General features: G+C 36.8%; 1 protein-coding gene across 1 annotated transcript; it reads right to left on the bottom strand.

The window, feature by feature from the left end:
- Window positions 1–270: 270 nt before the first annotated feature.
- LOC102234951 (low-density lipoprotein receptor-like) lies at window positions 271–25,566 on the bottom strand. The gene is made up of 13 exons (XM_023340120.1): window positions 25,460–25,566; window positions 23,748–23,882; window positions 21,302–21,679; window positions 18,300–18,428; window positions 17,943–18,068; window positions 14,099–14,270; window positions 9,436–9,651; window positions 8,102–8,220; window positions 7,345–7,484; window positions 5,893–6,034; window positions 5,601–5,795; window positions 3,899–4,059; window positions 271–2,400 (listed from the first exon to the last, which is right to left on the bottom strand). The coding sequence occupies exons 1-13, from the start codon at window positions 25,518–25,520 to the stop codon at window positions 2,365–2,367; spliced, it is 2,010 nt and encodes a 669-aa protein (XP_023195888.1). The 5' UTR covers window positions 25,521–25,566; the 3' UTR covers window positions 271–2,364.
- Between the last annotated feature and the right edge of the window lie 119 nt (window positions 25,567–25,685).

The raw sequence follows: 25,685 nt of genomic DNA, 5'->3' as shown, positions 1-25,685 counted from the left end.
GGAGCATTACAGGTAATTAAACAATGGGATTTGTTGATGCAGTGCTTGCTGAGTTGTTTGAATGAACATAGTATAAAGGGATTATTGGACATGCATTAAAAGGAGCCAAAAGCTCTGGAACAAATAGTCGTGAATGTTAATTTGTTCAGGTAATCTCAGTTTACAAAAGGCTTAAAAGCAGGTGTGTCACTTTACCCAAAATATTAAATTCACGAAGCCTTCTATAAACATGAAAAATTAGATCTCAGAAAGGAGACGATCAAAGTAAAATAACTGATTAGACCCAAAACATTAATTTATTGAGTTCATCTACACCATCAACAGTGTTGTACCAAGTACAAATAAACTTCTACAACATATGAAATTCCACCTAAAATAAATAAACCCTTCCTTAAATATAAATACCAACCGTAGAACACAGAAGCACAGTTGCAGCATTATCTCTCAACCGTCTGCCCTGAAGATGTCTACATCTGCATGAGATTTGCACATAAATAAAAGACAAACAAATTGACAGGAATTCAAACACAGAAATGTTAAAAAACAAAATGTGTGTTCCCATTTCAGAATAAGAGCTCAGAAAGCAAACTAACAGTCAAAGAAACCCTCAGCGCTTTACCCCAACTATTTACACGAAAGAAAACTGTGACGCTGCCATTATTCACCCATTCCGAAGAAATGTTGGTAAAATATTCATGGCACAATCGAACAAAGCATTAGAAAAACAACCGGGAGAAAATAATACTTATACAGTTGCTTGCACAAATAATCAAACCCCTTAAAAGGTTTCAAATTTGATCTCATTAAAAACACAAACATTATAACCAAAAACATGGATTTTACATGAAGAGGAAGGAATAAAATGCACGGTTCTCAGTGCTTTTTTTAAGCATTTGTATTCATTTACTCCGATACTGCTACATAGTTTTTTAAAATTGTCCAATTAGTAACTGGTATTCATGAAATGATTAAGAAAACCTGCAGAGATTGAAGAAGACTTCAGGCTGAGAGGAGATCAAAGCATATTTATGTGTCAAAATGGTCTAATCAAAGTCCAGAACTAAATTCAGTTGGGAGTCTGTGAAAAACTTGTAAAGATATACCTAAAGGACTTTGAGTTACAACTTCAGGTCTAACAGAACAGCTGTATTTTACATACAGGTGGATTTAATGTGTATTTGAGAGCACCAGACTAAAGGGGTTGAATATGTCATACACTTCAGATTTTTACGTAGAAAACCATTATCTTATTTCCTTACCCTTTTACATTGTGTGTTTAGGGATCAAATGATACAAATACATTCGCAAGGCACTGTAGGTAGATAAAATTAAATCCTGTCGTTTTACTTAAAACTGTACTGTAATGCAGGAATATTTCCTTTCAGCTTCAGGCAGAATAAATGCCACCAAAATCCAGGATTCTTATGTAAAGAGAGAACGACCACTTGAAGTTTAAGCTCATTAGAGTTTTAATGTGATCAGAAACCAAAATCTCAACTCAATAACGGGGAAAAAATGGAATGTGACAATATTTGATTAGACTCAATGAAATTAGGGGCTTTTTTTTCTACCTTTTGACAGTTTAGGTTTAATTCACACATTTTGTCTTCAGAACATAAAACAATAATGCACATTTTAAATTATTCAAGTACTCATTGGGCAACAGGTAGGTCACAGTACATCCACAGAGCTGATGGTGATAAGAGCAAACTAGAAGAACAATAGTTTTATTCAAGAAAACTATTAAGTTACCTCTCAATGTACTCTTTAATACTTATATTTATAATCCTATGAAATGCCCAGGGACAAAGTGCACTTAAATATATTGCATGTACTGTTCTTTAACTCTTTGAAAAACAAAAACTACTCGACCAAACCCACTCAGCAATTCAACACCCCAGCATCTTCAGATGATATAACAGAAAATCTGATCCTTGAAAACCGTGGTCCATTCTAACATTCAGGTACCCAGTTACTTTAATTATGAGTTTGAACAGTTCCTATTTCTACTACATGTCAAAGAGTCTCAGGTTGCAACTCTTAACCTAATAGATATGTTGCCTTGCTAATAATTTGATATTCTGTTAATCATTTGTGCACAAAGGCGCTCAGAGTGAATCATAAACATCAACAGCAGAAATCCAAAAGGATTTAAAGTTATTACCCTTCAAACTGAGGGAACCAAGTAATGATGGCGGGCCACCACATCTCCCAGGCCTCAGACATTCATGTCATTACTTCAACGATGTTCACACCCGAATGATGCTGGGAAGTGACAGCATGACAATCTGGGAGTGTCTGTTTATTGCCATGATGAAACATCAGCAGGAGGGGCGCAGCCAGCTGTCTGCTGGCACCGCACCTTCACTCAAGGTTCAAATCCAGCCTGGAAAGGGTTTCCTGTCGGAATGGGAGCCACGTTATTTACTGAACTCACACTGGAAATCACAAAATGAGTCTGAGAACCTGCAAGTGCGACAACCACAAGAGTTCATGAGTGATAACAGTTGGAATAATCAAAAGGATAAAATATTCAGACGCTTTTGTACTTGGACTAAAAAGTTTAGCTTGAGTTACAATTCAAAGTTATGTTATAAATCTAAATTAATTGTTGTTTGAGCTTATGCTTTCACCATGTGAACCTTTTGAGACAAATAAGTCACAGAAACTGGGCAAAGGAAGAGAAAAGAGGCAATATATTTTCATGCTCTCTGCACAACAGTTTATATTGACAACTCTTGCTTTTTTGGTTTCTTGAAGAGGAAGCGCCTGCTTATCATGTGGTTTCAGAAGCAGCAGCTTTTACCCGCTGAAGATGCACAGACAACTGGTGACAATGAAATTTAATAAAACAGAAACTTGAGTGTGAATTATGAAACATTCGCTTTACTTTATCCATTTTAAGGCCTGTTTTTCTATATTTTCATGGCAAACTATTGATATATTGTTAAGTCACCATATAAAAAAGCTTTATGGTCTTTGACAAACCTGTATAAATGTTACAGGATCGAATTTATTTTAAGTTGAAAAGAGAATAAAAGATTTCCAACAATTTTTCAAGGCTAAAGCCTTGTTCATATTTGTAAACACACCCTTTCAAATAGAATTACTGTTTGAAAGAAGAATATCACAAATATTACTTTGTTTTTATTTGCATTCACACTTGATTGTTTCTGATCAAACTAATTTTAACATCAAAGATAACCCAAGTAAAAAAACAGTTTTTTAAGTGAAAACGCCAATCCAAACAACCTCTCCTATAAATTTATGAATTAATCATGATAAACCACATTTATTTGGTTCTACAGTCATCATCTGTAAACCTGTGTGACAACATGAAGTAGGCTAAAAAGATTCAATAAGCTCCAATCTAAAGACCATCAGGATCAAAACCACTCCAACTTGGAAGGCTAAAGAAGAACATTTTGGAAGACGTGTGTCCAAACCATTTTACAGTCTGGCTTTTAGTCTGGTTGACGTACAGTGGCATGATCTAAAGAGGCCGCTAATCCTTAAAACCTCTTCAGTGTGGATGAATTCATTTTCCATACAGAATAGTGAGCCAAACCTTTTCTTCCCAGTGATGTGAAAAGTTTCAGTGCCAATTATTGACATCAGCTGTTTCTGAAAGAAGGTGGCACAACCAGATGTTTGGATTAGGGAAGGACTTAATTTTTCCTCATAGGGCCTGATTAGTTTGGACAGTTTTTAGCCGCCTTAATAAATTAAGCATAGTTTGACAACTCTGCTTTGCATTACCTCAGATTAATGATGTCTGTTATTACAATTAGTTATTTTATTTTGGAATCTGTAATACTTGAGTAAAATCAGAAGAAATCTGTATGAGGCAATTGCATTTTTACAGCGGTGTATTACCATGTGTTTCACATGAACTTACCTTGACTAAAGTCGTGTTAGGGCCCACGGGAGGCCCCTGATCGATGAGTGGGTTCTGGGACTCTTTCAGAGAAAGGTTCTGCAATGTGAAAGACCTGGAAGGACGAAACTCTTCCCTCCACCACCACCAAGTCATCCCCACCAGCAGCATACTGAGGAGCACTGGGAGGCACACAGGAGACAAGCGTCACTCTGCAGGATGTGCCAACCTGACAGAGGGCTCTTTGAGACGCTGATGTAAAGTTTCTGCATGATGTCATTCACCTCCTCTGAGTGCACAAACATTACTCAGCAGAGCTGTAACATATAAAGTTTCTCAAACACACTTTCTCGTCAGTGACTCATTATGTCCATCTGAGACAAGTTCATTGATGTGTGAACTTTTTGATGTAAAGAGAAACATTCAAACTGAGATTTTTTTTCTTTGCTAGCCTGCAACAGTCCACTTTCTGCTTTTAGTGTGTTCTCCGGTCCTCTTGGTACTCATATGAATTGGATTGTGCCAGAGTTCACTTCAACCGAACCGAGAAGTGGGTGTTTAGGCAGACCGGAGTTCACTTTTTTGATTCGCTGAGTTCGATTACGCATTCAAATCTCTCCAAATGAGCTGAACCTTGTAGGCAAATGAACCAGAATTTGATTAAAATGGACTAAACAGGGAAAGTGTGACCTTAGTGTCACCCTTAGTTTATTCCCTGGTTCAACACACCTGAATCTAATGACATCTGCAGAACATTATAACATGCTGAGGAGATGTCATAATGTTTGAGATTGTGTTGGACACGGTACTGGCGGGGCAGAGACACTGTACCTGAAACTGGGAGGATCCCAACACTTGAAGACTGGGGCTGGACACCCAGGCTTCACTTGAAAAGGAAACCCTGTGTTTTTATATGCTTGAAAAAGGATAATTGTGCTTTTTTTCAACTTCAGCTGTGCTTCTTAGCCCAAGTGGTGCGATCATTGGTACAAACAATAACAAGATGACTGCAGATTTTTATAAAGTTTTGATCACAGTTTTGATTGTTGGCTTTTTAGTTTCAGACAAACCTCAAAATGTTCTACAGCAACATAGATGCTATTAGATACTGAATTGTAAAGGTTTTAAACTTTTTGCTGTTTTAACTAAATCTGCACTGAAACACATGACTGCATTTCATCTTTGTGTGAATTTCATTTGTGCAGGTTAAGGTACATAGGCTTTCCCAGTCAACCGGATTAGTCCATTGAGTTCCCCTCATATTTGTGTTGAAGTTTTACCTTTAACTTCTCTTTAATGTTTATTCTGTACCCCACAAACATTGACATTTACGACATCAGAAATGTGTCTTAGCCATGCAAATCTACTTGGTAAAGTTGTGAGTGTTGCTTCAGACAGAGCTCAAAAAGATGACGTTTGCAACTTTGACATTTGTTTGAGATTGTGTGAAAATGTTTTTAGTTTGGTTCTAATAGGCATGCTTCGCCAGTGCATGTAAAAATGTATTTCAGTTGAAAAACAAGTCATCAACGCGACAAGTAAATCCAGCACCTCACGGCATGTACTTTTAATAAAAAAAATATATTGATTCTCATCTTTCATGGTCAATATTGGACCTTCAGAAACTAAAAACCTCTCTTTCTATTTGGTGACTTTAATCAAATGTTTGTGAACTGTCCTTCCTCGTAAAGGAATTTAAATATTTGGCGGAATTATGACTTACTGATAACAGACAGGATTCCAGCGAACATTGGATGAGATAAAGTTGATGCAGGAACAGAGCGAGAGATAGAAGGAACTTGAGTTTTGTTGGATCTTATTTGTCGAGAGTCACAGCTGAATTGTTGCCTCTCTGACATCAGATTAATAACACATTCGTGCTGGCACACCATCCCTGGACGCCCACATGCAGCCACTCCTAAGGAGACGCAAATGGTTACTTTGAGATTTTATCCTAAAAGGTCAACACAAAGCAGACACATAAAGGTTATTTTGTAGGCTTTAACTAGTCCTACCTTTTGGTTGAAGCGCTGGATGAGCGATGACCAAGCCGCCAGATAGGGTGATGTTTGACATCATCACCTGGAGATTTTTGCCATTGTGTTTGTTGGCACGACATATGGAGTGTGTAGCTCCATCACCCCAATATAAAGATCCCTGACGAAGAATGAGCACACATAGATGTCAACTGGCATGTCAGAAATGCTTGTTTCTTTATTGTTCGATCCTGTTTCTTAAGCTTATTACGGTAGTTTGTGTGAGTTATTTGTAGGTGCATCTCAAAAAGTTAATATATCTCATGTGTAGACAACAGTGTGATGTATCTCAAGCATGTTTGTGTAAATGTTGATTAATATGTCTCACAACTGAAAAGAAAAATGTTTAGATAACATTTGAATATTAAATAAATCTTACCAAAAAAAGAAGAAAAAGACCCATTAAAACCAATTGTCCAGCAAACAATGATTAGTCCCCCTTTACATTTAGCAGCCACCTCCTAGCTGAAAGATTTAGAGCACTTCATGCTTCTCTCTGCTGTGAAACTTTATTTTGATGCCAATTTTATTTTCCCACATGACTTGGTACCTGGCCGCGCGGCCAAAACCACCAATTTCTGCTTTAAAGACCCTGGCTGTGCTCGAGCAGCAAACTCATCTGACCTCTCTGAGGAGAAACTGAGTTTTTGGCTTTTTATTAGCTGTAAGCCGAATTTGGAAAAAACGTTTTGGAAAAAAAATACTTATTTGAACAGTTTCACTACACCATACTTTTTACTTGGTGTATTTTTATGAAGTACGTCTTACTTCAGTAACTTCCCTGAATGAACACAACCTTGTTTAAGTCAAAAATCCACCTGACCCAAACACAAACTTTCAGTTTATGTTGAAGTAAAACTTCTTGTTTGTACGTAAGCTCTGTTCTAATGTTATTTTCTGTCTGCTGAGCCCTTTGTGCCATTTGGACATCAAGAAGATACAGATATATTTTGACATTGGAAGTATTTTATCCTGTTCCAACATATAAATACATTACCCATGTAAGTATTACTTCCATAAGCCTTATATTGGAAGAAACTGAATTGGAAATGTGTTTTTTCTTATTTTGTAATCATTCTGTGCTTTGTTGTAAGGCATTAATGTGGTTACTAGACCTATACTCACACTACCCCTTACATTTTGTTTAAAATGTTTATTTCAAACCATCATAACTTGACAAGGAACAAAAGGGAGTTCTCCTTGTTCAGTCAATTGGTACACCTGACTGACGCCTTGGCATAACAAGTAGGTAGAGGGAGTTTACTGTTACACTCTACAGTATATGACTGGAGAAATTTCCAAACTCATTAAATGAGTTTAAGCCCTAAAGACAAGTGTACGACTGATATTTTTTGTGGTTTAATACTGCAACTTTTAAAGCTGTGGCCTTGAAATGGAAATGTGAACATAACCTAATTTTGACCTTTGTACCTCAAATACTGCAAGTCCAAACAACCGGTCCAGGTAGCCGTTGGATTCTACCACAGTTTTACGGTGGCGGCCTTCAAGATCTATCCTGGAGATGCTTCTCATTCCCTGGTCAAACCAGTAGAGCAACCGTCGAGGCAAATCTAAGGGGGAAAAAATCCATGAACATGTATTTATTCACCACCATTAGCATAGGTACAGAATGACACACATTTATTCAGAAGTGTTGATTTAAATCAAGGAGGCCAGAGATCTTCTGATTTGGTACTGAAATCTAAACAGTAGATCAGATGTTGATTTAAACCACAAAGGCCGTCAGGCAACAGTGTTCTAGAAAATCAATGTCTTTTTTTCCTCTGTCTTTGTTTTCAATAATTTTTTCCTGAAAGAAATGTGGTTACATCTTAAAATACGGAATCCATACAACATTAAAGCATAAAAACAACTTTAAATAGTAAAACAGTATTTAGAAGGATTTACAGGTCTCTAAACTACTGAACCTCTGATTATAAAGTTCAAATTTATGCTGCAGATGTTCCTGTTGAAAAGAGGAAACACACTTTCCTATTTTTCAAAACTTCTTGAAAAAATGTGCAAGTAAATGGTAAGTAAAATTAAAATGAGGAAGCCTAAAACATTTTGCACGCTCATCTATACAGATAACCGTGCAAATTATATCATATAATGTTTTAGGCTTCCTCGTTTTAATTTTACATACCATTTGCTTGCACATTTATCTATGCAAAATTTCTCAACATACCAAGAGAAAGGGCGACAGGCTGGCGGATTAAAGAAGTGACCAAAGGAAGTTTTGTCCGTCCATCTTGAGTGACCCTCTGAATCACTGGAGTCCTGCCACACTGAGCCAAGAAGAGGAAGCTGGGAAAATAAAAATATTCAGAGATTTGGTTGTTTTTTTAATCCCATTTCTTCATCTACGCAAAATATATATAGAAAGCACATCTATTGTTCTTTGTAAGGTCAGCTCCAACTTTTAATTGACTCGCGTTACAGATAGTAATGTTTTAAGATTCATCATTTGTACATCTGAAAATATCTGCACATCCAAAAAATGTTTATATGATAAAGTGCCTTGAAAAATTTCACATTTCCTTAGGTTGCAAATATAAACTTCAACATGTTCTAATGGGATTTTATGTTTTAGAAAAATACAAAGTATTAGAAAAACAATACATAGTCTATACATTTTTTTACAAAAAAAAGAAAAGGTTTTCAATATACTTGTATTTGGCCCAGTCAACTCTGATACCCATAAATAAAATCCAATGGGCAAACAACTTGCTTCATAAGTTGTGTAACTGGTAAATTAACTGAACCTGTGTGTAATTTAATCTTTGTATAAATAACGTTGTTCTGTGAAAGCCTCATGAAGACCATGGACCACAGAGGGATGAGGTTGTGAAGCTCTTCATGACAAGATGAATGGAGTGGGTGATTGGTTCATTTAGTATTTTTATGTAGCAAACTTTATCTACTTAACCACAAACTCAGATTGCTTTAGTAAATACTCTGACAATCATGTGTCCCAAGTTTTCACCTCACCAGATTTTTGTCCCACTTTATGTATTTTAAAAGCAAATGAAGCGGCTCCAAATCAAGAGTGATGTAGATTATTTTATTTTTTTGTTTCTTTTTGACTAGATGTAAATGAACAAAATGAAAAGCACCCAAAAACAGCGACGACTATAGTGGTCAAATTTGACCTATCAAGACAAAATCTTCATAATTATTCTGAGGTTGTTCCACCCCACAGTGACTCAGGAGCGTTCATATCAACTCACATGATAAAAAGCCATTATTGTCCATAAGTATATTTGATTAAGTACAGTTTGAATTTCAAATTACATATGTCAATAGTTAAAAAATGCTTTATATTACATAAAAAGTAGCTAAAACCTTTGATCCAAGGCCTGTTTTACCTCTGTTCATACAGTAAAGAAACTTATTGTGAGGAAATATTAAAACATATTCCCTTATGATGCCTCTTTCACATTTTATAAAGCCACAACAGACTCCATCTCTTGTCACTTTTAATCACACAAAACATTTGTTTCAAATTTCTGATCACCCTACCCTTGGAGAGGATCCACAGCAACCGCAGAGGGCTTGTTGAGCCCGGTGATCAGTTGACGTTGAAACGAGCCGTCCAGCAGCGCCACATTAAGTGAACCCGCCTCAATGTTGGTCCAGTAGAGAAGTTGGTGAATCCAATCCACGGCAAGCCCAGACACTGAACTTTGAACTTTCAACACCAGCACGGCTTCCGTTGCATTTTCAGCTACTGACATCCTGAAAGATAAAATGTGAAAATATACAGATTATATCAAAAATCAGTGGACACTCATCTTAGGAATGACTGTCATATCAAACATCTACATAAGGCAGATTAAATGATTTATTCAAAATAAAACTTAAATTTTGATGTAAAAATTTTAACTTTTTTTCTGTTCAACTTAGTTAAAGTTGAAGGAATTGGAGGCAGTCTTCCTTCATCCACTTTGTGCAATCCATCTGTAAAAATGGCTGCAAAACAGGCCAGAGCATAACATTACCACCACCATGCATGACGTGTATAGCTCCATCTTTGTCTTGTCTGACCATAAAACATTTCTTCCGAAGGTATTTAGATTTTTCATCTGGGCAGTTGGAAATTTTCACTTCAGTCTTTCTTGGTTTGCATCATTACAGAGCATGTGCCAAATCAATTCTTTGGAGGAGTGTTCTGGTGTCTTAGCGGGTAGCTAGTTATTTGCTAATTGGGCCCGGAGCTTGGAGCATAGCGTGTCATACGTCAGGGCCGCCCAGAATGGTGTGTTGTGAAAATGAGAAGGAACTTACAAGGGTAGCCTTGTGAAACCAGGTGTGAGCATGAATGAATCTGATAGACATTACTCTACCAGCAACCATATAGGAAAACCAGCAGAGGTCATTGTGTTGACTAAGTGACTTGATCAATTGAAGGATATCAATATATATTTTGTACAATCATATGAAACCAGCAATCAGTTCAATCCAAAGGATATCAATAAAACAGGATTGGAAAACCTTCCAGTCCTCAGAACTCCATGAAAGCAAAAAATAATAGATTGGCTAAAGTCTGCAGACAAAAATGAACCTGAATTAAATCTCTAACTACTTTTATTTAATCTGAAATTCTTTCTAAATGCAACGTTGAATGTCAGTCCACATGAGAAAACAAAGAAAAACGTCTGTCTATCCGCAACTCATTGTTATAACTAAGGTTGGAGTGAATCTGTGAAACAACTAAATAAGACAATACTAACACAATGAGTTTTTCTCCAACAGGTCACCAAACGAGGCAGAATATTTACTAATTTTTCCCTTACAGGAGAACGAGCCCCACACAGAAAATGCATTTTTGTGCGGAGATGAATGACTAATCAAAGGTTTATGAAATATGAGCACAAAATTAACTTTGAATATGACCATGCAAAGACGACTGACTGAACCTCACTGACTCGGCAACAACCAAAATGACGTTTTCCAGGCTGGAAAGACCGTGACAGTATTTAAAATACTTCTATAAATCAAGAAATGGATTTACAGTAGAAAAAACCCCACATTTATTCCAAGGAAATTAAAACATTTTAGTCTTTGGCAGAACAAACCTCTCGTCATTGGCTATTCTAAATTTTCTCTGTTCTTTCACTCCGGCATGAAAACAGAATTGCTTTCCCATTAAACTCAATAACCTTAAGTTGAATAAAAGAAAAGAACAGGTATAATAAACAAGACTGACTACGTGATCTAAACCAGAAATCATGAAACAGCATCAGATTGACTCAAATTTCTCTAGACTTATTACAAAACATATGTAGTCCTGCTTTAAAAAGACAACTTATGAATCAAACCAAATTTGAAACATTTTACCAAGGTCTAATTAGTTTGGCAAAATTACTTTAATGTGGGAGGATAAATACAACGAAAAAGGAGCAATCAGAACTCAGACCTAGATTAAAGTAGATGGAATTTAGTGAAAACAACCTCTGTCTTTTCCTCTCTCTTTTAGCCTCTTTTATCTGCTTACATAACCATGTTAATGTGTGACTTCCAGCAGTCACACATAAACAGACTGAAATTGATTAGTCTACCCTTCAGGGAGGGTACAGATTGCAGAAAAGAATTAAAAGCTAAATTCACGTCACTTAGGTCACCTTGCCATAAGGTGACCTAAATGTGGCCCCAGCGCTGGACGGTGAATGTAACTCTGTATCTGTTCCATTTGTATGACATGTATGGCCTGTAATATTTGATCATTTTTCAGCATTAAAGCTTGTTTTCATATATAACCAAATCTCATTATTTCTCAAGGTAATTTGTACTGAGGGGTTCTGGTCGGGTCCTGAAACTGATTAACGAACCTGGGTGGCGCACAGAGAAATGAATGAACTCCCAACACAGCTGTGGGTGATCATGTGGGTCTCGGCAAGGCGAATAACCCTCACAGTCACTCAGACTGAATTAATCATTGTTGATGAATAAGAGGTGTTCCCATTTTGTAAACTTTATCCTGCTTTCCTAGTGGACACTCCAGCATTTTATGGTGCAGTCTATTTTTATTGTGAAGTCATAATTTTCCTGCTCCAAAGGGTTAACAGGTAAACTGCAGGTTCCTTAATAACCCTAACTTCAAATTTATTTACCTGTGAAAAAGGGAAATGTCTTCATTAAGTCACAGACAAATGCACAACCGGTATTTTTTGCATGTTGTTTTAGTGTTTAATTTGATCAAATGCAGAAAAATACATGGCTGGATTGTTCTGTGTCATTAGCCAGTTCACTTAAACTTAGCAGATCAAACTTACTTTCTCACATACAAATAAACAACCACTGAGTTCACTGTGATGCAATTCCCAGCTTCCTAAGTAATCGCATCAGAAGTAAATGAAGAGTTTGTTTGAACTTGTACTTAGTAGAGCTCCAGTGAAAAGCATGCTAGGATGGAAACCTTAATAAAATATCTCCAACATTTCTTCCACTTTCTTGTCTTTTGCGGTTGGGTGTCACCATTTTTGGGTGTCACCAGTTGTCAACTGCATGGTGACAACTGGTGTCACCAGTTGTTTGTTGACTCCTTTCAGTCTGATAGATTTTTAATCAGACAAAGGGAAAGTCCATTTTTTAAACAATTGACACAAAACCAGGAAGTAGTGTCTGATAAACTTAAAAAAAAAAAAAACAACCAAAAAACGCATTTGCTTATTTTGTCATCTCTATTTTCCAGGGACTTTGAATTCTTTCTGCCTGTTTGATGTTAGATTAAAATGTTGGTCTTTTGCAATTTCCCCATGGCTTTCATAACTTTCCACCATTACAATAAAACCTAAAGATATTTACTCTTTTCAATGCTTTTGTTTTCTTTTGCATGTTTTGCTGAATTAATTGTTAGCTGAAATCATTTATATATTCCTTCCAGAATCTATTATTTTATCCACAAGGTTAAATTTTTTCCAAAACACAAACATAAGATGTAATTTTTCCAAAAATGTGCAAATCAGAACAAAAACTCAAGGTGTAGTATTTCTTGTGTTATTTTGCTTGTCCTCTTTAATTAAAAAAAACATAAATAAATCAACCAAAGTTTTGAAATATTTACTATAAAATGGAAATTTTCTTCTCTGGACTCTCTTTTTGGAGAATGCAAAGCATTTGTTCATTTCATAGTGCATATTTTTTATCTTATCCATCAGGCTGTGTGCTTACATATTATGTCAGTTTATATTTTTCCTCAATAACAGCCGACACCGATTTCATCCTCAACTTAAAGAGAAAATATCTGAAGTTTTAAAGATCAGATTTCAAAACTGAACGAATAAATGGAGGACACTTACTCCTCTTATTCAGGTTAATTTAAAAAGAGAGAGAGAAAGTCAGGAAACAGGAAGTCATGCGAGATGCTGATCATATGACATTGTTTTGACTTCAAAACAATGTCTGTTAGCTAGTTTTTCATATATTCCCTCCACTTCCCCTAAAACACACACACACCCCAACTACAATGAAAGGTTTGCTTGTACTTATCCCAGTCATACAAAACTAAACATGATTATTTAGGTAAGTGTCAGGGCTGCACTTCATGAGAAATAATTGAAAAGCATGCAAGCTACAACCAAGAATGTAATTTCACAGATTTTACTTCTTTGCAGCATCTATGTGTTCGACAAAATAGAAAGCAAAAACATCTAAGAAGCTAACCAGAAGCTCTGTGGAACTACTGACTGAAGCAAGAGAGAGAGGGAACAGATGTGGGGGCTATGCGCCATCGAAAAGTGCTTATGCACATATTTCACGCCCTGAAAGGAAACACACACACAGAAAAACCACTTTGCACTGTGCCGTCCTGCGCCCGGGTGTCAGTTTGCATCAACTTTGATGGTTGTAAGTGAAGGGCTGATTTGACGGCACGCACATGTTGCATGATAAGCAAAACGAAAGAATGTTCCCTCACTGAACAGAGAAAAGTTCATTTTAAGAACCGTGAAATGCTATTGGGAGTGAAAACAGAAATTTCCTCATGGTGGTGTTTTAACTTTTTTGCAGAGATACGAACATGAAGACAAACCTTTTCAAGTAGCTCAACACCATCAACCATAAGTTTATAATTAAGCCAGTTGAACAGTTCTGACCAAACACAAAATAGAGAAGTTATGTCAATCTGACCTGAAAAACAGTCAGGATGAAGTTAAAAGATGCCAAGCAAAGCTCCAGTTGTTACCTGTATATGGAGCCGCGTCCCCGTTCCGTCCAGTACACATTATGGGTGGAAGCCAGGACTGCTACTGGACCGTGTCCCGGTGAATGTGGTACCAGTATCGAATGCTCCTTGTTAATCAGGTTTTTCACTTGGATTCCTTTTGAAGAGCTGAAAACCAGCTGAGCTTCACTTCCTGGAAAACAGATGTAAATAATTATTAAGATTTTCCTAATTTAATTTGAGCAAAACAGAATGATAACATCTCTTGCTCAACTCAATTTCATTTATAATAATAAAAAAACAACAACACCACAACCATAAAAAATTTTATGCAAGCTTCAAAATCTAACAATAGTGGTAAAAACATGATCAATAACAGAGACTAATGATGTTTAGACAGACATCCTGACTGATTTATTAGGCACAGCTGTTAAAATACTTATTAACACAAGCCAGCTTCTTTCACTAAAATCTTTAGACTTTTTTTACCCTACATATCATCCCTGTATTAAAAATACATTTTGATATTATACTTTTATAAAAAGATGAGTTTCTGTCTTATTGTCTTAAAGCTTCTCATCAGCTTTAAGACAATCATCAAAATTAATGAAAATAAATACAACTATATCAATCTGGGGGTAATGAATCCGTCACTCGCCCTCACTTTCCAAACTGAATTTTTGAATTGACTGATCCTGATTTCATAATTTATGAAATGCTGTGTTAGAAAGATGTGTGGCCACCTACCGTAGGGCTGAGCACAAAAACACTGGGTCTTTCAACAAGACAAAGATAGCAAACGTCTGGAATGGTTTTTCCAAAAATCTAACCTCAACGCTATTAAAATGATGGGAGAATCCAATAAAGTGGTTTGTTTCCTATTAATTTACCTTAAAATCAAAAGCACAGAAGTGCATGTAAACACCTGACCAGAACTGTATATGCTCATGGTAATTCAGTCTTAGAACAAACAAAATGAAGTGATACCAGTTCAGAAACAACTGAAATCTGATGAGAGAAAAAGAGGGTAGGAAACGTTTTTCAGCAATGAGACCACAAACCCATTACTGTCAGCAAGTGTTGTCATCCAAATTGTTGTGCTCTTGAGTTGTTGCATAACTTAAAGTCTTGGGTTGTTTGTCTTATTTTCTTTTATATTGTGCTATAAGGGCAAATATGTACAAGGCTAACCACGGGCTGCAAGTTGGTGTCAGAAAAGATTTTTATTTATGTCTCCACTGCAGGGACTCCGCCTATAAAACCAGCTTTCCCAGCCTCTCTCCCGAAGCTCCCACACTAAACCAGAGACCCCAGAGTTCCAGGCTTTTCCTGTGGTAATACAGTCCGTCATTTCCTGCTGGAGGATTGATAGAGGAATGAATGTTATACCAAATAAGGAAAAAATGGCACTAAAACAATTCGCAGAGAAAGTTAAGTTTAATCTTGTTTTTTTTTTTAAAAAAAGCAAGATTAAACACTATGCCATTGTTTCCCAATCCTGGTCCACAAAGCACACTGCCCTGTATGTTTTATCTGTTTCCCTGCTTTATCACGCCTGATTAAGCCGAGTGCAGTTCAGTAAATACCTGTCAATTGAAATCACCTGCAAGGAAACGCCTAAAACATGCAGGGCGTTAATGACCTTGACGACCAGGGTTGGGAAACACTGTGCTGTGGTTTACCAGAGCATCTTACCAACAGTTGAGAGGAAATGACGGGTAAGCTGATCAGGAAGACCCATCCGTCCCCGGGATGACCTCCTAACCCATTGCAAGTGGTGTGAGACAGAACTACAAAAATGTCACTCCTGGTCAATGTTTCCAATCCTATACATGACATCATGATGGCATTGGAAAGCCTCTTTTAGTATAAAAAAAAAAGAAAAAATGCATCCTGAAAGGACATAGATGCTAGGTTATTCCTCTTGCAGCTGTTAGCCTGAACAACCAGCACTGATCCTGACAGACCAAATCTGAACAAACCTAAACAAATCTGAGCAGATTGCACTTGATAGTGTGCCGTATCGGAGAAAGTTAAGTTTAATCTTGTCTATGTGGTCACATTTACTGGATTTTTTTTCCAACGCAAAGCTTCTGTGTTTTTGTATCACATTTCTGAGCAATTCAATCAGTAAGTCAAAATAATCCCCTTTTTCAATTGTAGCGCACAATGAAGGATTTCTGACGCTGTGGGCCAATTTCTCTTTCAAAAGCCCATGGATTATTGCTAGAAGACGTAAAACATTTACTATTTGAAAGAGAAATATGGTGACATTCGCCAGAAATGTCACCATATTAAAGTTTGGTCTTTTAGGGGGATAATGATTTGGCTAAAAAGGAAAATGAGTTTCCATTCTCCTGACAGACTGGACTTAAATCCTTTTAAGTCATGTTTGATATATAAACCATTTCTATAGCAACTGAAGTGAACATGGTAACTTGATTGTCCTATAAAATGGTATTATCTTTCTGAAAAACACACAATACTGCCCTGTTAAAAGAATATCATTCTAAGACGTAGGTGTGTGATTTTCTTTGATAGTCTGCTATGACAGTAATCCATAAAAGAGGAAAAGAGGTCATTCCAACAGGTTGTTGGTTAACCCTAAACCCGGAACTGCCATCAAAGCCGTTCTTGAGCCACTTTAAGAAAATCTGAAATATACGGTTCATGAAAAACAGCACAAGAATTTACAGGAACAGGAAGATTTTTGGCAAGAAGAAAGGAAAGCTTTACCATCTGAGAATTATTGTTTTATCACTAAAGAAATAAACTTTTATGGAGCAATACATGATGCAAAGAATTGGGTTGCATAAACTTTTAACCTGGGTTTTTGGATAGTTTCTGTTGTCATATTTGTTGGCCCAAAAACAACTTTATTCAAACACTAATTATATTTTCTGAAAAATGGAAAGAAAAAGTCACATTGCAAGGGTATGAAAGCATATGTAAACAGGCTGTGTTTAATGCAGAATTAAAAATGATTAAGGTTGGATAGCACAAAGAGCATGTAGCAGAGGTCGGTTTGATACAACAATGAGTTGGCTACTAGTCAAATATCTCTTCCTCTCTTTATTCCAACATTGCCAAAGAATATAGGAAAAGAATAAGTTACGTCCTACTGGCAAAAGGGGACCGCACAAAATATTAAAAGTTGAATTTGAAACATGCAGTTAAATGTTTGCTACATTTTCAGTGTCAAATTTTGTAAATGCAATAAAAGAGCCATTCATGGGCGTGCCGTGGTGGCGTAGCGGTTAGCGCGACCCGTATTTGGAGGCCTTCATTCCTCGACGCGGCCGTCGCGGGTTCGACTCCCACACCCGACGACATTTGCCGCATGTCTTCCCCCCTCTCCTTCCCCGTTTCCTGTCAGCCCACTATCATATAAGGGACACTAGGGCCCACAAAAAGACCCCCTGGAGGGGTAAAAAAAAAAAAAAAAAAAAAAAGAGCCATTCATTTTAAGCTGTATTAAACACCTTTAACAGGGGTGCAAATATACAGAAGAAGATTGAAGCCACAGGAAAAAAAAAGATTTCTAATTTTAATCTCAGAATCAGAATTGTTTAAGTTGTGCATGAACCATCAGGCAAACCTAGTCTTAAAATTTAAATCTACTAAACACATTTTGGACAGGTTTTCAGTGTGGATTTTCATATCTGATACACACCTGATAATGCTTGGCTATTTCTTTGTATTTTGACACAGATTGACACAGAATCAGAAATGTTAGATTAAAATCAGAATTATTCTTATTGACCTTAATCCTCTTCCAGACCAGTAAGTGTTGTGGGAGTTGTATATGAAAAACATGCAGGCTCTAATGGCGTCAGTGGTTTTTGATTGAAATGACTGGGCTCACCCTCGGCCTTGCACTGTTGGGTCAGTGGGTCCATGTGGTAGCCCTCTTGACATTCACAGGTGAGGCTGCCGTTTCTGTGGACGCACAGCTGGTCACAGATGTCACTCTCCAGACACGCATCGACTTCTACAACATCAAGCAAACACATTTTTGGCAAACAGACATCAATTAGCAATGACTGAGTAAAAAATAAGGAGAGTGACCATACAGTATTCTGTACTTTTCTTAGAATGCTGCATGGTAAAACCTGATGATATAAACATGCAAACATTAATGAACAGGTGCAGAACCTGTATTGGCCATAAACTGAGAGTTACGGTATTGTCCACAGCAAAATAAATTGAGGCCGTCGTTCACCTTCACAGCGACTATCTTCGACCAGCTTCATGTTGTCCGGGCAACGGCAAAGGAAACCAATGGGCTGGTCCAAACAGAAATGGGAACAGCCGCCGTTATTGTCCTGACATTCATCCTGATTGCTGATATCTGCAAGATCAACATTACAAAAACCAAACACTCATCTACAACACTGATAACATTCTTAACAATACTCTTCAACATTTCTAACTTGCATTCCACTAGATTTGCCAATTTGTTTTTATTTTCATTTTTCATTCGGGCACTGATTATTTTGTTTCATCTTTTTTATGTTCTGGTCAGTGAAGGCTGAGACATTCTTATCTCTGAGCTCCTTGATACGTCTCTGAGAAGCAGACATTGTTTTTGAATGTGTTCTACAAATAGATTTGGACTTTTTTCTAATACATAAGTTTAATGATTTGTGGCAAATACATTTTTTTTTATGGAACTTCTACTGTTAATTCAGTAGACATACACAATAAATATATATATTTTTTAAAATCACAAGCATAGCAATCAACAATATGCAGCCCTTTTCAATGCTATGTGCATAAAATTTTGGTAATGGTTAAAAAGGGAACTGGCTTTAAAAAAAAACACAAAAAAATGTCACACACTAAACACTCAACTAAAGTCTCCAACAGGAGAAGCTTAGCAAGAAGAAAGACAGCCAAGCAATTAACATACGACATGGAAGAGACCCGATATACTGCAATGATTCGGAGTGATTAGGCAAACGTTAATACCGTTGTCAGGACCCATGGGTGTGTGCAGCACTGCATGTATAAGTCACAACAACGGGTAGATTTAGCCTGCTGAGCAGCTGGCCACCCAGGCAACCCAGATTGGCATGATTTTATATCTGTTGTAATTTTGATTAATATCAGAGGTGTGTTTCATGTATTTGTTTAAAAAAAACGGGAAATAAAAGTATTTTCCGTGGTGGTTTTATATTTTCAGGCTTTATTATTCTAACCAATTGCTTTTTATCACCACACGCTAATGTAAACGAACAGCATGTGGTCTACTGGTCCACTGGTCACATTTGCAGAGTGCTCCTAAACTCTGTCCTATTATCAGACATCTAACAGAACTGGGCAGGAAATAACAGTTTTTCTCTGTTGTTTATTTTACTGAACAAAGAGACTATAAACACATTTACTGGATAACACAGGGATGGGCCAGGAAGGTCAAGAGAGCACTGCTTTTTCTGCTGATACAGCTCCTTGACCTCCATCCTACCAAATGTTTGTACATTGATAACAGCACAGCCTGCAGATATGCTTGCAGCATTTATGTGCCTGACATGGATTGTGGTGTATCTCTGACCCTAAACCAGAACAGTCAAAGGGCTGCTGTTTTAGCAGTAGGAAATATGTTTATACTATCCTTTAAACTTGGCAGAACAATGGTTTGGTTTGGCAACTAAACAAACAAAATTATTTGTTTGCTTGCTTGTTTGTTTTATTGTAAAAATCACAACTTCCCCAATACATTTATGGTAAGAGTGAGCAATTTCACCACTTAGCTTAAGATTCAGATTAAAAAATCCCTTTTGGCACAAATCTTTGTCCAAACTCATCAAAAATGTGTTAAAGTTGTTATTGTTCATTTATATTTATGTTGTTGTAATAACTGAGGGAAACATGTATCTTTTTTTCATGTTTCTGTTTTAATTAAGCGTTTTTAAAATGCTTGGCTTCTTTTTACAACTGAAGCACTTTGATATTTTAAACATACCATGACAGCAGCTTTAAACATAACATAAAAATAACCACAGTCCAAACAACCTCCATGCTTTACATACCAGCCTTTAAGCTGTCATATAAATAACTACACAAGTTTACAACCAATGCCACACACTTGATAGGGTAATATATGCCTGTGGCAGAGAGAGTAACACTGTAGTGGAAGAGTGTTACATAAACATTTGACATCAATGTTTTAAAGGGTATCAGAGGAGCTAAAAATGTTAATAAAATGAAACTGACTAAAAAAAAAACCTAGTATATTGATGTATCTATGACTTGTAATTGTCTTAGCTTTTGTTATCTCTGTTGTTTATAATTATAGACATATAGACTGAAATACAATAAAAATATAGTCCAAAACCTATTGTCCGTAGAACTGTTTAAAAGGCTGCAGAGAGTCAAGCAGACAACAGGGATCTGTTTCAGAGGATTCACACTTGCTGTGACAACAAGTTATTTTCTGATATACTATTTATTTAGTTATGGTGTCAGTTCCAGTAACTTCTGTCTTGTTAAGAAGAAGTTCTCAAACAAACCACATTTTGAACAGACAGCTACAATTCTGTTTCTAAATCATTACCAGAAGCTCAGTTAATAAGTCAGTAATTATTTAAGAATTAATTAAAAAATGCATACATGAAATGTTTGGTTATTATATCTCAGTTTAAACCTGAATATTTGATTATGTTTGAAGTTTGCAAAGCCAGTTATCAGAAGAATCACTTGATTGCCCTCTGCTGGTGGGCAGCAAAACAGCAACATCCTTATTTCCACAAGGCATTTGGAAAACTAGCTGAAAACTTTTTAACCAAACATCTTGTTTGGTTAAAAAGTTTTTGTTTAACCAAACATCTTGTTTGTTGGTTAATGAGCATTTGGAGAGTAAAGTTGTTAAGATTTATGACTTGCTAGAACTTTATAATCCCAATTTCTATTCTACTCTCGGGAGAATCTATCATTTCCAGACTCCCCCTAATTCACATATTTTCTTTGTGGTGAATTTGTACCAAACTAAAAATTCTACAAGGGCTCCATTAGTAACATTTGGATTAATCAGAATTGGTAGAACCAACACTTTTACATGTGGGTGTTTTTTTCTTTTCTTTATTCTCTGAATTAAACTTTTCCCCCAATGGTAAAATATTTTGTTGTTGTATTTCTGACTTAAAAAGTCAGAAATAAAATAAGTTCTACAAAGTGAACAATTTGTAAACCTCTGTGCAGTGTACATCCAGATGCCTCACTTACCACAGTTTTCCTCATCGCTGCCATCAGAGCAGTCCGAGGAGTGGTCACACCTCCACGCATGCCGGATGCACGCTCCGTCTCCACACTGAAACTCTGAGGCTGCACAAGCTGAGGACTTCTGAGGAGAGGCCTGGACTGAACCGCACAGGCCCTGGGCTTCATCTCGTCCATCTTTGCAATCGGTCCACCCATCACAGAGCTTGTTTCTGGGCAGGCAGGCCTCGGCCGGCCCGCAGGAGAAAGACCCAGGGGTGCAGTTGTGACAGGAATCCTCATCGCTCCCGTCGCCACAATCGTCAACACCGTTACAGAAGAGTTTTGATGATATGCAGCGTCGAGTGCGGCAGGTGAACTCCTCTTTCCCACACCTGCTGTGGCCTGTCAGGGTATAAAGTGGGGAGATACAGTCTCTGGAGGTGTAACTAAAATATGTAGAACTTAACTACAAGGATTCTGGTTTTTATTTAAACTGTGCTCTATGGCACACAGATAGCACAATCACCTCAATTCCTTATACATCGTTTGGAAGAAGCCAGACTTTCTAATAACCTTTGAACAACAGCTCTGAACCTTTTTCTTTTGTCTTTTGTTGCTCAGGGAAACATACCCTGGCCATGATGCTGCCATCACCATGCGTAACAGCTAGTTCTTACTGCAGTCTTATTGTCTTGTCTCTTTCCAAACATTCCTTTAGGGCAGATCTCTGCAGCCTTCACATTCCAAATAGCCATTTTTTCAAGTTGTTCAGCTGCATAAATTTCATTTAGAGCAATAAATATCACATGACATACCGAATAAAAACAACTTACAATGTTTTTTATAAATGTTTATTTTAGAAAAGTTTCTTATACATCTTCTTCTATGGGATTCTGTAAAAAAAAAAATTTCTCAAGAAAAATGAAAATTTATCTAAAAAAGTATTACTTGCGCTTTTAGTGTCACTGTGAAAATTCAATGCAATTATTTCTCAAAATAAAATAAAACATAGCTAAAACCTTTTTTGTGAGAATTTGTGAGAATGCCTATATTTAAAATTATTAGTTTTTTCCTAATTTTAGTCAAAGTTATTTAGAGCCTTGCAGCTCTGGAGCCACCATGCGGTTTGTGCCTAAATAGATTCATTGTTTTCTCACATAGAAAATATCCCTCAACTTTTCCATTCTGCTTGTTTTTATGTTCTCCTAGAGCCCCTCGCTGTAGGTCAGATATTCAAACCTGCTGGCTTTACACAGATCAGTGTTAATGTTTAACACCTGGAAGGTGTAAAAAGGTTTCCCTCCTGTAGAGCTCTGCTCTGCAGGTCTGAAGTGTTGAACTTTACATCAGATCCTTCTGGAACTTTGCACTCAGGGCTCAAATGACCTCAGAGGGATTAGAAAAATGATAATCCCAAACAGTATCTGTGTAGTGATCTTTGCTGCAGAGAAAGAGCAACACTTTGCCTGCCATGCAACTTGAAAATCACATTAATGCCAGGTTTAAAAATTCAGCATAATGGTTTTCAGAGATGGTGCGCAGAAATGTTGGAAAGTAGTGTGTGTGTGTGTGTGTGTGTTTTTAAATAATGAGCTACTAAAAAAAAAAAACCCTGCAAGACTGGTGTTTTTTTAATCCGATTAATCTAATAATCTGATTAATCTAATAAAGCCTTGATGCGAGTCTGCTAGACTTTGAGGGCTTGGTTAAAATGTCACTAATGATTTTGGAGAAGCTGGGAATATTCTGGGAATTCATCTTTTATCTAATCTGTCCCCGACAACACTTGTTTGAACTTAGTGCAGATTAGTTGTACTTTATGAATTTGAGGCATTGACTGAATCTCATGACTCTCTGGTGCTACGTTCACTTGTATTAAATCTCTCTCTTTACACATAAATTTATGCCTTAGAAAGACTGAGGCTTCCTATTCTATGTTATTTTGTTTGTTAATTTGGTCATTTAAATAGTACTCTTAAGTATCCATTTATATTACATGACTTTTTCTTTTTTCCTTTCTGCAGGACCTGGGCATGCTGTTGTCATTGCATTGACCGCAATCTAATCTCAGATGTCTGGCTATTCATTCAAAAGCTGAAACTTGGCTCAAATTTGATGATGCAACCAACGAAGAGTGGACTAAAGGTTTCCACAGTAGTTTGGGGAGAGGAAAAGCCATCCTGAAAAGCTTTACTTAATAAGTAAGTAAAGTGCTTACTTATTATCTCTTGTAAGAGCAAGAGTGTTTCACACATGCATTTCTTTATGTTGGCTTTGTTTTGTTCAGCAAGTACAAAACAAATCAGATAGTCCATCAGAATGGACTATCTGGAATCTGCTATGCTTCAGCATTTTGATATTTGATTTAAATATTTAGAGTCCAAACACAAAAGACCTTAGGACTGAATCAAAGAGTATTTTGAGTTTATGGTTGCATATAGTTAAAAATCCCTGCAGACCATGAACTCACCACAGTGGTGCTCATCAGATCCATCAGCACAGTCTGTGTGGCCGTCACACAACTTCAGCTTTGATAAACACGATCCATCACTGCATGTAAACTCGAACTGTTGGTTACAGGCGGGTAAAGAGTGAGATGCAGCACCTGAAACACACAAATACAACGCTGTTTTAATGTCATGGTTCAAATTATCTGACAAGAAGATTCTTAATGGGTTAACCACAAAGGATTGGACTGAAATCACTAAAATGCAGTTTAACTTTAATTGTCTCCTATTTCTAACAACTTAAACATAGACTTACTTCATTCAGATTGCATAAAATGAAGCTTTACTGACAACCAAACATACCTTTTTCTGTGTTATTTTTTGTAAACTAAACAATAGGATTCAGACGTACTTGTGTGAAATCATTCCAAAATTTTAAAATAACTTTTAAAGGGTATTTTTCTGATCCATCAAGCTAAATATGAAATATTGACCAGATCAATTATCTTTAAATCTGATTGTAAACCAACCTTGCTTTGTTAGACTTTGCCATAACTTCATTAAAAATTCTAGAATTCGCTGCCAGCACTTATATTTCAAAAATATCTACAAAATATGAAACACTGATTTACATTTTTTCCAGCAAAAATTCAGTAAGAGGTTGTGGTAAGTTATTGTAACGTGGTTTTGGACTGGAATGGTCGTGCATACAATCCTAAGGATTCTACGTTACTGGTTGTTTAATATCTACTCTCTCTGAACTTTTTTCATTAACTTGCAGAGTGATAACAGAAATGCACCATCTGGACAACAACTATATTTAAGAGTCACTAGCAAATTACCCATAAATGATTCAAGCCTAAAAAGCTTTTTTTTTTCCCCCAGCTGGATTCAGAAGAATTAGCATTTTAAAGGCTCCATTAAAACTTCAACTCTAAACAAAATCCCAGAGGAGTTGAAAAGGATACAGTAGCACAAAAAAAATCAAAAAGAGATAGAGGAAGACGTTCAAATCAATTCTTCCATCTATCACAATGGGTAAGAATCAGATCCCAGACTTCAACATTTCTCTGCTCAGCTTTCCTTTCACATGGCCACACAGAGATTTACAGAGGAGTGGTGGAAGCAAATGATGCAGATTAGCAGTGTTCTGATGGCCGACTTCCTGATGTTATTCTGAAATATAATTTCTGCTGTCCAGACATTTAGCATGTCATGACAGTCTTCAATCAGAGTTCTTATATTTGCTCCAAGACTGACTGCTACTGGACATACTTCATGCCCACAGCTTCACAACACACAATGAGTTTTTGAAGATACTTTTATGATTTTTGAATTATTTGGAATAAATAAAGTATTTTTGAATTGAACTGTACTATCAGATGTCGACATAAGTTACTGTGATGAACGCAGCACGCAGGGTCGCTGCCACTAACATTTATATTTTTACCCTCAAAATAAATTAAAATAAATTCCAAGCATATTTCAGTCCTAATACGCATATGCTAAGTTATGAAAATGAAAGTCTGACTTCCTGCAGCAGATATCTGGAGACGCAAACAACACCGTGGCGTGAGAACTGCACGAGTCTACTGCAAGTTTGAAGCAGAGCCAGCAGGGAAGCGACAATACGACCGCCTGCAGACAAATTTGAGTCCGCCACCACAGAGCAAAAACACAAGTATAAGGAGACATGTATTGTAATTGTCGTGCATGAATAACTGATGCCTCTTACCCCGAATATGAAGCAAAATGAGCAACGATATCGGCAGAAATGAGCCTCCAAGGTGCCCCATGCTGGATCCGTCCTCAGCAGCGAAGAGCCGATGGCGCGGAAATATGACGCAATAGCCTTAAACGTTGTAACCTGTCAAATAATTGCTTTTAAAAATATTTAACAAAATCTGCTCTAAAAGACTTTACAGTTTTATCCCATCCAAGACCTTAAGCAGACGGATAAA

The sequence above is a fragment of the Xiphophorus maculatus genome, chromosome 9 (assembly GCF_002775205.1).
Source record: "Xiphophorus maculatus strain JP 163 A chromosome 9, X_maculatus-5.0-male, whole genome shotgun sequence".
Taxonomy (NCBI): Eukaryota; Metazoa; Chordata; class Actinopteri; order Cyprinodontiformes; family Poeciliidae; genus Xiphophorus; species Xiphophorus maculatus.
Note: the sequence above shows the minus strand (reverse complement) of the source record. Positions and strands in the feature narration are given on the sequence as shown.

Excerpts from the sequence above, each read along its gene's own strand:
- LOC102234951 (XM_023340120.1), bottom strand. The coding sequence starts at position 25,520 with ATGGGGCACCTTGGAGGCTCATTTCTGCCGATATCGTTGCTCATTTTG. Across the intron at positions 18,069-18,299 it reads CGAAGATAGTCGCTGTGAAG|AAGTCGATGCGTGTCTGGAG; the intron begins GTGAACGACGGC and ends TTGATGTTGTAG. Across the intron at positions 7,485-8,101 it reads GCCTGTCGCCCTTTCTCTTG|ATTTGCCTCGACGGTTGCTC; the intron begins GTATGTTGAGAA and ends TTTCCCCCTTAG.